General features: G+C 38.1%; 1 protein-coding gene and 1 pseudogene across 1 annotated transcript; one reads left to right on the forward strand and one right to left on the reverse strand.

Annotated features, from left to right (window-relative positions):
* Nucleotides 1-1,295: 1,295 nt before the first annotated feature.
* LOC147502138 (uncharacterized) lies at nt 1,296-1,928 on the reverse strand. Its single transcript, XM_086604452.1, has one exon. It carries the CDS (start codon nt 1,926-1,928, stop codon nt 1,296-1,298), a length of 633 nt encoding a protein of 210 aa, XP_086460578.1.
* Nucleotides 1,929-11,853: 9,925 nt separating this feature from the next.
* Nucleotides 11,854-12,691, forward strand: LOC147502139 (squamosa promoter-binding-like protein 17; annotated as a pseudogene).
* Nucleotides 12,692-12,906: the final 215 nt, after the last annotated feature.

Below are 12,906 nucleotides of genomic sequence, written 5' to 3' on the forward strand. Positions count from 1 at the left end.
TTATCCATTAAAGGAGCAAGAGCCGCTTTGGTAACTTTTCCCATGATAAGAGGAACACCCAGGTAGTTCTCCGGCAGAAGACCCTCATTGATGTTCAGCACCCCCTGTATACGGGCCTTTCTTCTATTGGGCATAGGGCTAAGAAATATCTTGCATTTTTCCTTATTGATAATCTACCCTGAGGAGTCCTGGTATTGATTCAGAAGTTTCACCAGATTCTTGATACCTTTCATACTAGCATTGCTGAATAGAAACACATCATCGGCAAACATCAAGTGTGAGGGGCTACAGTACTTTGTATTGACCACCATATGTGAGAGCTCTTTATTCTGAATCAGTTTGCTGATAAACCTGCTTAAACAATCCTCCGCCAGGGCAAAGAGCATGGGAGAGAGAGAGTCGCCCTGTTTAAGACCTCTTTCTGCATTAAAGTGACCTTATGGACCCCCATTGAGCAAAATAGATAACGTATTGCTTGCGAATGCTCCCTTCAACCATTGAATCCATTTGTCACCGAATCCCACCTGTTGTAGCACCGCCCAAAGAAAGTTCCAATCCATAGTGTCGAAAGTCTGCGAGATATCTATCTTTATGGCGATGTTACCTCCATATCTAGGAGTTTGAAGCTCATTAATCAATTCGGAAGCTAGTCCAATGGCCTGCTGGGAATTCCTGGTTGGGATGAACCCATATTGCTCCTTGCTGATGATCCTTTCTGCAAACGGAGATAATCTCATGGCAAGAATCTTAGTTATCACTTTATAAATGAAATTAGAGAGGCAGATAGGTCTGAATTTGTTCACCTGGTTTGCATTTTTCTCTTTCGGGATTAGCACTATGAAGTTAGCGTTAAAACCCATGGGCAGTCACACTTTGATGAAGAAGTATTGTATAGCTCTGACAAGGTCATGTTGCACAATGTCCCAACAGATGATGGTAGAAGCACCCACCCGAAACCATCAGTCCCTCGAGAGCTATCCTTCCTTGGAAAAACAGTAGGATTTTACTTCTTTTGCTGAAGGTTGGGTGGAGAGAGAAGTGTTGTTAGCCTCCGTGATAATCTGAGGCATGAAGCCAATAAGATCCCAATCGATATCATGCTCCACCTTTTTAAATTTCTCTGAGTAATGCGCCACTAGGAAAGAACCAATTTCTTCTTGAGAGTCCATAGCGACCCCCACATAATTCTTCATATCAGTGATCGTAGTTCTGCATCTATTCAGATTTGCTTGGGCATGAAAGAATTTGGTGCTTCTGTCGTTGTCATTATCCCATTTTGCTCGAGCTTTCTGTCTCTAGAATTTCTGTTCTTGCTCCAATAACATCTCCACCTTATTTTCTTGGTCCACCATGAGAGCAGTGAGTCCCTCCGACATGTATCCTTGGTCAAACTGCTCATGCATCTGTTCAAGGATTTTGGTTTCTTCCTCAACCTTCACCTTAATATTGCCAAAGACTTCCCTGTTCCATGTTTTCAGAGCCCTTTTCAATCTCTTCAACTTTTGAGTAAGAATATATATCGAGTGTCCCATGATGGGAGTTTCCCAGCTTTGTTGCACCAGTTCTTTGAAGGAGGGATGATCACACCACATATTAAAGAACTTGAAAGGGATATTCTTCAGTTTGGGGATGTCTATACTTCTCCCCACCAGAGGATAATGGTCGGAACATAGTCTGTTAGCCACTTTGTACTGCCAGCCTGGATATTTAGATCCCCAAAGGACGTTGCAGAAAATCCTATCCAATTTACCCAAGATTTTGAAGTTTCCCACTTGTTTATTCCACCAGGTGTGGTGAAAACCTTGGTACGGTACTTCCATCAGAATAGAGTAGCTGATACACTCTCGGAAGTCATTCATGGCCGCTGATGAGGGTCTGTTACCACCTTTTTTATCCCCGTAGCTTAGATAGGCATTGAAATCCCCCATAACCATCCATGGTAGGTTGGAGGAGCTGATGAGTTGCAATTCAGCCCATAGATGTCTCCTTTGTACATATATACAATGGGCATGTACTATTGTAATAAGAGTCCCTTCTACCTCTACTGTGAGCTGTTACTGAGAGCAGTGAAAGATAGTAGGAGTAGCAAGAGAGACTTTCCAAAATAGCCAAAGATTGGGTACCTGAAGATGTCTTGAATTACAGAGGAAAGATGTGTTCAGCCCCAGAGACTGAAGAAAGGTTTTAGACATGTCCTCTCGCCTTTATCATAGGTTCAAAGAATACCTATTATATCCGGATCCCATTTGCGAATCAACTTAGAAAGTCGATTTTGTGACTTATCATTTCATGATACCTCGTATATTCCAATATATGCATCTCATTGTGAATATTGGAGATTTATTGTTGAAAAGTCGGAAACCGATTAAGAATCCCTTCTGTCAGACCTAGTTCGTGATCTAGATCTGGTGGAGGGGGTAGTTGTCTGCTGAATCTGCCATTATGGCTTATAAACACCTCTGCTAGGATGTGCTTGATCATCATGAGAAGTCTCTTGGTTCACATCCATGAAGGTATCTCCATCCAATTCTGGGTCATCATTCTCGTCAGCCCACCTGAGTGGTGGAGTAGTATTAGGATCCGGAGGTCTCTCCTCAAAATTGGAATCCTTGTTTGTTCCTTTTAACATATTGAAGACCTTATCTGCCTCAAAATCCGCTAGTCTTTTTCCAGGGGAGATTTCCTGAGCTATTGGAACAAGGACTGCCACCACCTACTGAAGTGCTCAGAGTTGTAGTCAGCCAAATGTTACTTTCAGTGTTCCTCTCTACTGGATTTACCTGTTGCACATTCATTTCAGAGTTGGTTTCCACTGTTGCTGCCTCTAACTGTGCATTGCCCTCCGTAGTATTCTTATCCAACCTCATGTTGTTGTTGAGGTCCACTAGCTCTCTCCGCTGCTGTTTCCCCAGCTTGCATTGGTAGAGCCTCATGTCCATCCTCATATACCCCATTCTCCACAGATGGTGTTATGACATTATCATCGACAATGTTAAGTACCTCTTCGACATCCAAGCCCTCGAATCTGTTCTGTACCATGAGCTCTTTTGGTGTCTCTGAAGGCTTAGCCCTCCATTCTCCTTGTTTGTTCATATCTGCCTGATAATGAGACTTCCCCTTATTCTTCCTAGTTCTATGGCCAGCCTTATCACCTCGGCCTGCTTGATCCCTCACAACCTCCTTATCTCGTTTCTCATTTCCAATATTACTTTGCAAATCCCCCTTTAGCTTTCTACATTATGTGACAACATGTCCAACAATTTTGCAATGATTGCAGAATTTTGGCAGTTTCCCAACCTCAACCGTTTGCCAGAACTGAAAATTCTTTGTCCGAACATAAATTTGGTCAGGGATTGGTTCTGAAAGATCCACATCCACCAAAATATTTGCTTAATATCCATACTCTCTGTTAAGAGTTTTGTTGTCAATCTGCATAGGGTATCCCACCCCCCTAGCAATTGACCTTAGCACCTCGGGATCCCAATATTCCTGCCCAAGACCAGGAAATCTAATCCATACCAAAGCATGAGTCTGTCTTTGAGTATCCGGACAGAAATTTGGAGTCCATTGATTTAACCTCATCGGAATGTGATCAAACTCCCATGAACTTTTTGCCCACACTCGCTTAAGGTCCTCAGCATTGGAGAATCGAAGAAAAAGATACCCTTTACCAATGGGCGTGATTAGCCAATCCCCTGTGGGCTGCCAGAGTTGTTTTGCGAGGGTACGCACTTTGTCAATGGATATTTTTTGTAAGTCAATCCTACCAACGAGGCAATGTTTACAAAAGAGCAGACCCTTTTCAAGTGCTCTCTCTGGGATGGTTATCGCAGGATAATCCCCCATCTTCTCAGGTTCCGGAAGATTTTCCAAATCATCTTGCTGGGGTATGGCTTTTTTTGTCGCCTCTGCATAAGATAGGAGTTGTCTACCTATTAACCCAACCCCCGATTCTTTATCCCTTGTAGTATTCACTACAAGAGTCTCCCGTGAACCAGCGTTCATCGGTGCCAGCTCCCTTGGCAATTCGAACTCCGATAGATCCATACTTGAACTCTCCCTATTTCAGAACTAACACTGTACTCAATGTAGGATTTTACCCAAACAGGAAGAAGGCATGAAACTATCCAGGAAAGAGATTCCAACTTCAGAACTCAACTGTGTACAGTAAAGGATTTAACCTGAAGTGAAAAAAGCTTAACCACCCTAAAAGGAGAGAGTGTAGTTCCCTTTTCCGATCTCGCACTGTATCTCAGTGCAGGAATATACCTGAAAGCAAGGATAAGCAAAAGATGCCAACTTTCCTGATAGAAAACGGAACACTCACTGTTGGTCAGTGAGGGATTTTACCCAACTACAAGAGGGAAATAGAAATGAGAAAATGAACCTACTTCCTTGCACTATCCAGAACTTTCACTGTTAGGCAGTGATGGATTTTACCTGAATAGGAAAGGGAAATAGGATGTAGAAGATAAGAAAGCTTTACCTAAGAACTTTTTAACTAAAAGCGGCAAAGTTTTTGAGCACAGGATCATAAACATGACTTATGTTATATCGCACCCACTCGCCCAACCCTTGGTCCCCACTGGTGCTTCTTCCACTGGTGGTACGACTTCTACCATATTTTCTTCCACATCATCATCCTGCTCCTCCTCCTCCTCCTCATCCCCATTTTCATCCTCCTTATCACTCTCCTCTTCCCCCTCCTCACCCTCCTCTTCCACTATACTCTTCCCACCACCAATATTTACATCTAAACCTACATTAATTGTTATCGCTATCTACACTATCTTCACTTGAAACTTTAGGAATTTCAGAAATCTTAGGAACCTCTTTTTCTTTGGGGTCCCCTCTACGCACTGATGTCGTGGTGCCCTCTCCCCTTCTTCTCTTTCTTTCAGGCGCGTCATCACTAGGGCACCGCCAAACAACTTCTTCACACCCTTGAATGTAGTTTTCATTACATTCTTCACATTCTTTGATCAAGGACCCATTGCTACAAAGAAAAATAAAACAAGTATTAGTAACTATAATAAATTTAATCAAATCTAAATCATATTCTGATTTTTAACACTACTATTACAATTCCAAAACTTTCAAACTTCTAAAAATTCAACAAGAATTATTTTGCAACGAAACAAATGCCATAATTGGTATACCACTAAGATTATTAAAAAAAAATCAAATACCATTAAATTCATTTCCAATAGATAATGCAATCGAACCAGATAAATTGCTATGTTCAATATAAATGAACCCAATCTTAAAACAATGCTTCAACAATGCACCAGGCATAATTCCATAAAACTCATTTATCGACAAATCAAATAACTGAAGATTCTAAAACTAACCAACAAACTCTAGTATTAAACTAGACATTGCATTACTACTCAAATTAAGTTTCCATATATTCACCATTTCAGCGTATTCGACAAGGTACATTGCCCGTAAATTGGCAAAAGTATACAGGATACAATTCTTTCTACATTTCCAGCTAAATAACAATGTTTTCTATATTTCGAGCTAAATTACAATTCTTTCGACATTACAAGTGCCACAAAATACAAACACTTTAAAACGGATAATTGAAATACACAAACACTTAAACACTACAAACACTCAACTTTATTTCTAACTCTAAATCTTGTATTAACTCATACAACTCATACAAAGAATATTCAAGAATATTAAAAAAAAAAATCATTCAAACGACCTCACTGGGTTGTTTGGGCCATTTCCAAAATGACCTCCCTCATTCGTTTGGGGCATCTTCAAAACGACCTCACTGGGTTGTTTTAATGTTTTTCAAACAATACTTCATTTTGGAGTCCAAACAACTTGCATTGTATAATAATCAATAATATAAACCACAAATTATTCAACAATAACAACCATACTAATTATTCGACAATAGAAACCACAAATTGATAAACTAGAGTTGAATTAAAAAAAAATACACTCACAAAAATTAATATTCAAAACTTAAGAATCCTTGTTTACACCAACAAAATTATCCTTGTCTGCACTCCACAACAACCTAATTGAATCAACAAGGTCAAAATCTCCAAACTCCAACTCCAACTCCAACTCTCAAACTCAACTCCACAACGTCGGCCAAACTCAATGTCTACAATGAGTGTTAACAATGGTGGTTAGAATGCACAAAATCAAGTTTTTTTTTTTTTTGATTTTTGATTTTTTTTTTTTTGGTGAGTGTGCGCGAGAGAGATGATACTGGTTGAAAAAGTTGTTCCCGATTATGCGCGATTTAGGTGGGGGATGTATTGGGCTTGTTTTGGACTTTGTTGTTTGGGCTTGGGCTGGAGCCTCTGCCTAATCCAATTCATGTGGCGCCCAATATAGGACTCAAATTATATGCACATACATCTTTGTTGGAATTGTTGCTAAACATTAAGGCTGTGTTTGTTTAGTGGCAAATGGGGGTTGCAAATAAAATTTTTCCACTAGATGCACCATTTGCTAGTGTTTGGGTGTATTTAAGGACACTGGCAAACACTATTCTATGTTTGCCAGCAAATGATATTTTCCCACTAGAAGTGGGAAAATAGAATCCAGCTCCCCCCTAAACTCTTTTGCCACCCCTTATTTTCCCACTAAGGCAACAATAATTTGCCACCACCTTTCACACTCTCTTTCACAGCCACAACTCTCTCAAGCCCTAGCTCTCAAGAGGTAATCGCTCGCTCTCATCTCCTCTCTCTCTCGCTCTCCTCTCATCTATCTCTCTTCATTTGCTCTCCTCTCTCACTTCTCTCGGTCGTTCTCTATCTCTCCTTCATTAATTTTTTGTCTCTCTCTCTCTAATTAATAGCATCTATTTTTTTTTTTTTTGTTGGTTACTTTCAGAAATTGAAGAAGGTTGCTAGTTCTTTGCATCAAGTATAAATTCGGTTTTGGACTATTTTTTTAATTAAGGATGGTATTGTTGCTAGATTTGTTTAGAACTCTTGCTAGGGTTTGTTTAGAACTATGCGTTGTTATTGTGTTCTGGCAATAGAGTCTCTTTATCTTACTATGAATGAATAGGATTTTAAGATTAATTTAAAGACATGACCATTGGATTTTCCATCTGTTCTTCTAATACTTTTCATCAAATTCACACTCACGCATTTGGATTAAAAAACATAAACCACAAATTGTTATGTCCGAAAGTTTTGGAAACCTTGCCATTTTGCGTGTTGGGCATTTCAGAAACGACGGTAACATATTTTATTAGTAGACTTCAATACTGATGTAAAGTGGACAAAATAATAAAGATGATCATATTAATTGTCTAGTGATTAGTATTGTACTATTGTTTAAGCCTTGATGCTGAAGCATCAGACTCCTTTGACATATAGTTAGGTATTTGTTTAAATAGAAAGATAAGTGCAGTTTTGATCAATAATTAAAATGACTACAGATAAAACAAAATCATGGCATCGCCGGCACAAATCGTTTGTAAGGGCAACCATTAAGACTATGATATGTTACTGGCTTTAGCATTAATATAAGTTCGTTTCAAGACTCATTCATAGGATCTTTTCCTTCATAGTGGAAATGCCTCGAATTGGGTGTTTTAGAGGGTTTTATGTGTCATTCCACTACACCAAAACAGGATATTTGTAACGCACACATTTTTTAATTTGTAACAGTTTTTTACCGTTAGTGTATTTCTTCTGCCTTTTTGCCGTGAAGAATGATGGTAAAGCGTTAGTTTAATTGCCAATGAGATTTGAATTAATTTCTAACGGTTTTATGTTATTTGGTCGCGAAATTTTATCGTTAGGCAAACGTTAACAGTGTAAAAAAAATTAAAAATTAACTGAAAATTATAAATTTGGGAACGAGGGAAATTCTGGGAACAACAAAAAAGCTCCTCTCGAACTCTCTCTCAACCATCTCTGAAATCTCTAATAATCTAGGGTTTCACTGCTCGTTTGTCTCACTGCTGTCATTTAAAAGTTAAAACTAACGAATTTTGTTTTTTTTCTTAGTAAACTAAATTCTTTACTCCACTATTGTGCAAGTAATCCCACTTTACGGGTCTTGGTTTCGTGTTTACACTACGATTTGTTTTAAAGGTATGATTTTTTTCCCTTTATCATATTTTTCAATTAAATCTAGTAAATTTGGTGGTCTTTTCTTATGAATGGGTAGATTTCCAAAATGTAGTTGTGCTCTTTCTTTATTTTGTAATTTTATCTTTTATTTTAATTTTAATTTTTAGATTATGATATTCAGTATGGTATTCGTGTGATCCCCATTCCTGAATTTTGTGTGGGCTTGAGTCTTTTAATTCAGTTATAAATTCAATCAACTGTTAGAGTATGCCATTGTGGGTTTTCTGTTTGTGTGTATCAAAGTATCCATCCTTTCTTCCATGGTAATCGAATGTTGCTTAGCCAGGAATTCACTCTAAATTTGCAACTATTAATTGACACATCAAGTGTTTTCCGTTTAGTGTATAATGTTCCTATTTGGTTGTTTCTCTGATTGATTTTTTCCAGTGAAGTTGTTTGAGCCCGTACTTATCCAGAAGTTGGGGTGCGAAATGTTTGTGGAGTGTTGCTTGTTGTTGGTATTTGATAAGATAATGTGCACCCAAAATGGGAAGGCAGTCAGGTATAGACCAATGAAAACTTATCTGAGGGTTTGGGGTTTGGAAGAGATTAAGTATATCACTTAATATAAATCACTACTTCAGGTTTGGATTTTTCAGTTGTTTCTTGTATTATGTAGTTTTGTTTTATCTGTGGGTGAAGTTTTTCTCCAAAATTGCTTATACTTTCACAAATACTTAGTTATTTTGGAAGAAAGATATTTACTATTTTTATAGTATGCTATCAGGACCTTGACTAGAATACATACTAGGAAACTGTTAGATTTGCATCTTATTCGTACATTCTAGTGGTTTGTTAGTGTTGATTTTCTTTTATCATTGTTTATTGTTACTTGAGCCACGTGTTTGTGTCGAAAAAGATGTTGTGTTGTATGTACATGTCCAACTTAGAATATGTCCATGTTTTGTGGTACTTTTTGCTTCAGCATCTCTCACTTTTCTGAGGGGAAAGAGGATATCCCTCGTAAGACTGATAGATAATAGCTGGGTTGTTGTTGATGTTTTCGAGAAGATCAACTGTTAGTCCTTAAACTAGAGGGACATATATTGACAAAAAGGTAAGATTGCTTTCATACTTAGACTTTCTCTGTTCATACATTGCTTTCATTATTTAAAGCTGGACAATAATTTATTAAAGCTGGTAAAGAGAAATAATATCCTTAGAAAGGGATGTGTATGTATTTTATTCATTTTTCTCTATATCCTTGATTATTTTTGCTGGTTTAATATATATTAAATAAAATTGGGGACTTATGTGAGGGTCTCATCATGCAGAGTTAAACACCCACGACTTTTAATCTTCAGACTCAATGCTTTTAAGGCATGCATGGACTTGTTCCAAAAGGTAAGACAACAAGGAATCGAGCCAAAGGTAAGAATGTACAAGAGCTTGATTAATATTATCTTTCAAATTTGTAATCTGGTAGGTTATATAATCTAGATTGCAAGTTATTACTGATTCATTTCAGTTAGAATCACCATTAAACCAGTTCTTCTTTGTCTCCTAAAGTTTGACATTGAATTAAGGAGGTGTGTTATTAAACCGAAATATACAAGACTTGTGTTGCAGGTCTTTCAAAGCGGACTTCTTGCCGGGTCTAACTTTAGCTAGAATTTGTCTTAGTTAGAGTGGGTTTTGGGATATAGTGACGTAGAATGAAAAGTTAGTTCTCTGAATCTATTTTCTAAAGGTTCCAGTTTCATAGTATTTGGATATCCGAGTCAGGAGTTACGCATGTCCAAAGATGGCATTCTAGCCTGCCCGAAAAGCCGCTACCGGGCCGGATTCAGCGCTCGATTTTGTAGTAGTTAGAGTTAGATTTGTGTTTTAGTGATCTTGTCAATAAAGTTAGTGCTTTGTATCTACTTTCTAACGGCTCTAATTTCATGGTATTTGGATTTCTGAGCTGGGAGTTACAGTTATCGAAAGGTGGACTGTTCCAACTGAAATTTCAGTGTACTGGACTGATTTTGAGTTAAATTTAGACATAGTTAGAGTCAAATTTAGGTATCCTCTACGTATGCAGAAAAGATAGTTCAATGTGTCTGTTTTCTAATGCACCAAGTTTCATTGTATTTAGACATCTGTGTGAGAAGTTATGTTTTATGAAATATGGCCTGTAACAAGCAAACAAGTGCTATACGCACAATCTTCACTTGTGTCGAGCAAGTTACTTGCTTTGAACGGGTGTACAAGGGGAAGGTAAGTGGTTACTCTAATATATTCATATACACGGTTTATTAATTGTAGGCTTGTTAGAATGTTGAGTACACTAGGGATAAAAGCCTTCAATAGTTTGGTATGATATATGTCAATTTGAATGAACCGAGATGTAGTCTTAAAATTTTATATATAACCCACATAAAATATATCAAACAGGAATACGATTGCAAGAATTGTTTTCTGAATGTGTTTTTTCTTTTAAGGGTCTTAATATTCTTAATGTGTATAAGTTCTATAAGGTATACAACTAGTTTTTTTAGTGTGATTATTTTATTGGATTTCGATTACAGATCCATAATCAACAGGTTCGAAACTGAAGGTGAATATCTTACTCTTTGGACTGGTTCTATACCTTGGAAAGTGAAGGTGAATATCTTACTCTTTGGATTGGTTCTATAGCTTTTCATTTGTATTTTAGCGATATGTTTTAATTTTCTGTCAAGCACTTTGTTTCTTGGGTGTCATAGTGTTTTTTGGTACACCAAGTTTATATATCCATTTTTTCTTTGGCTGACTTCTATTTCCATTTCGATATGTAGTGTTCCTTTTCTTATGACTTACTCGGCATGTTTGCTCTTGCTTGTAAATTGTAATGGATCTTTGATCTTCAAGGAATCATTGAACCCAATCAGCATGGATGTGTTGTTTATCATTTTTTGCGCTAATCTGATTAGGAAATCTTGATGTTTGAAAGCCCCAATTCACACCCTCATTCATTAGACTAATAATCTTACTCAATGAATATGCTCTTACAATAAACCTTCACAAATCACAGATTTACTCTTAATCACAGCTGTACTTAATATGTTGTTATCTGCAATGATACTTAATCGCAAATTGCATTCTTAATAATCACAGATTTACTCTTAATCATAGTTTAAGGAACATAATGCTACACCGAACTATGAATTCGGACTTTAAATTAGCTGGTGTTTTTTTGTTCTTAAGCTCCTCAATCGAAAATAGCAAATCAAGTGGCTATTTGTTTTGTCTAATCACCTAAACCGCTTTGTTTTTGCATGTTCTATAGATGCTTTCAATCTCGATGCAAAGTACTACTTAGTTTATATTTTCCTGTCATTTGGAGTTTGTATTACCTTTCTTGAATTCAGAATTTTCACACATGCAATAATAAATGGTATAGTCTACAAAGTTTTGGATGTCTATGTTAATTACTTTCCCTTTTCTTCTCTAAAATTATCTTTCCCGCTAGTATGCATTTGTTCCCTTAAGTTTTCAGTTGACTTTTTGTACCCTTTTTCACTAAAAAGAAACCTTTACTTTTGGATAAGTGCATTCAATTGATTACAATACCCTAGCCATGAGACATGGAGATATTTGGAGAATTTGTTGGTATCATGTGTTCCTATATTGGTGCACTTATTTTAATTGGTCAACTTTCATATTTTGTATATCAACTTATTTATCTATTTATTTACTATTATTTATAATATTCGAATTGAGTTATTCTTATTGCTAAGCGTGTGTTTGTTTACAAGTATGAAGTATGTGGGAAAAAAATTACTTTGAAAATGTTGGTATTGGAGTTTCACTAATAAGCCCGGTGGTGGCTCATCCGCCGCTTTGGCTATTGAAAGTGGAGGTGGGGCACCGTGATATCGAAGAAAGGAGAGGGGTTTTGCAAGGAGGGCAACCACCTAGATGTCAAGTTGAAGGGTGTAAACTAGACTGAGTGATGTTAAGGCTTATTACTCAAGGCATAAAGTCTGTGGTATGCATTCCAAGACTCCTAGAGTTATTGTTAATGGTTTGGAACAAAGGTTTTGCCAGCAGTGTAGCAGATTTCATCTACTCACTGAATTTGACCAAGGAAAGCGGAGCTGTCGTAGACGTCTAGCTGGTCACAATGAGCGTCGAAGGAAGTCACAACCTGGATCTTTATTTACTTCGCGCTATGGTAGACTGTCGCCATCTTTCCAGGAAAATAGCAGCAGAGGTGGAGGCTTTCTGATGGACTTTACAAGACACCCGAAGGGATGATTGGCCAATCGTCAAAAACCGGCAATTGGGCGGATGGCAACCAAACCCATCTACCGGAAAGCTTCTTCCACACCAATGGCAGGGGCGCCCAGAAAATCCTCCAGCTATTGTCTACTCTCGGTCGTCCCGACCATATCCGCAAGGTGCGAGGGTGGGACAGTCTTCTCCAAATTACTAGAATACCTTCCGGTGAGTGTTTTGCGGGGGTCTCGACTCCACTCTCTCTCTTTCATCAAATCAACCATGGGGACCTCGAAGCCACATCCAATCTTGTTGTCAATAATTTGGTGAACGGTGAAGGGATATCCATGGCTCAATCTGACAACTCAAGGTCTTTGCGGTGACCAATTTCACGAAAGCAATTCGGTGGAGCTTTAAGGGCAATGAAGTTGGTGGCGGTTCGGTGAAATGCCACATGACTTTGGTCCGGGTCGGGTTTTCACAATCCATGAACAATCATTTCTCTGGTGAGCTTGAGATAGCTCAGGTGAGGTGATAAGGCATCACGGGAACTTGGAAACTCCGGGGCTATGGGTCTTCCACTTTCGTCAAAGACCGG

The sequence above is a fragment of the Coptis chinensis genome, chromosome 4 (assembly GCF_015680905.1).
Source record: "Coptis chinensis isolate HL-2020 chromosome 4, ASM1568090v1, whole genome shotgun sequence".
Classification (NCBI taxonomy): Eukaryota; Viridiplantae; Streptophyta; class Magnoliopsida; order Ranunculales; family Ranunculaceae; genus Coptis; species Coptis chinensis.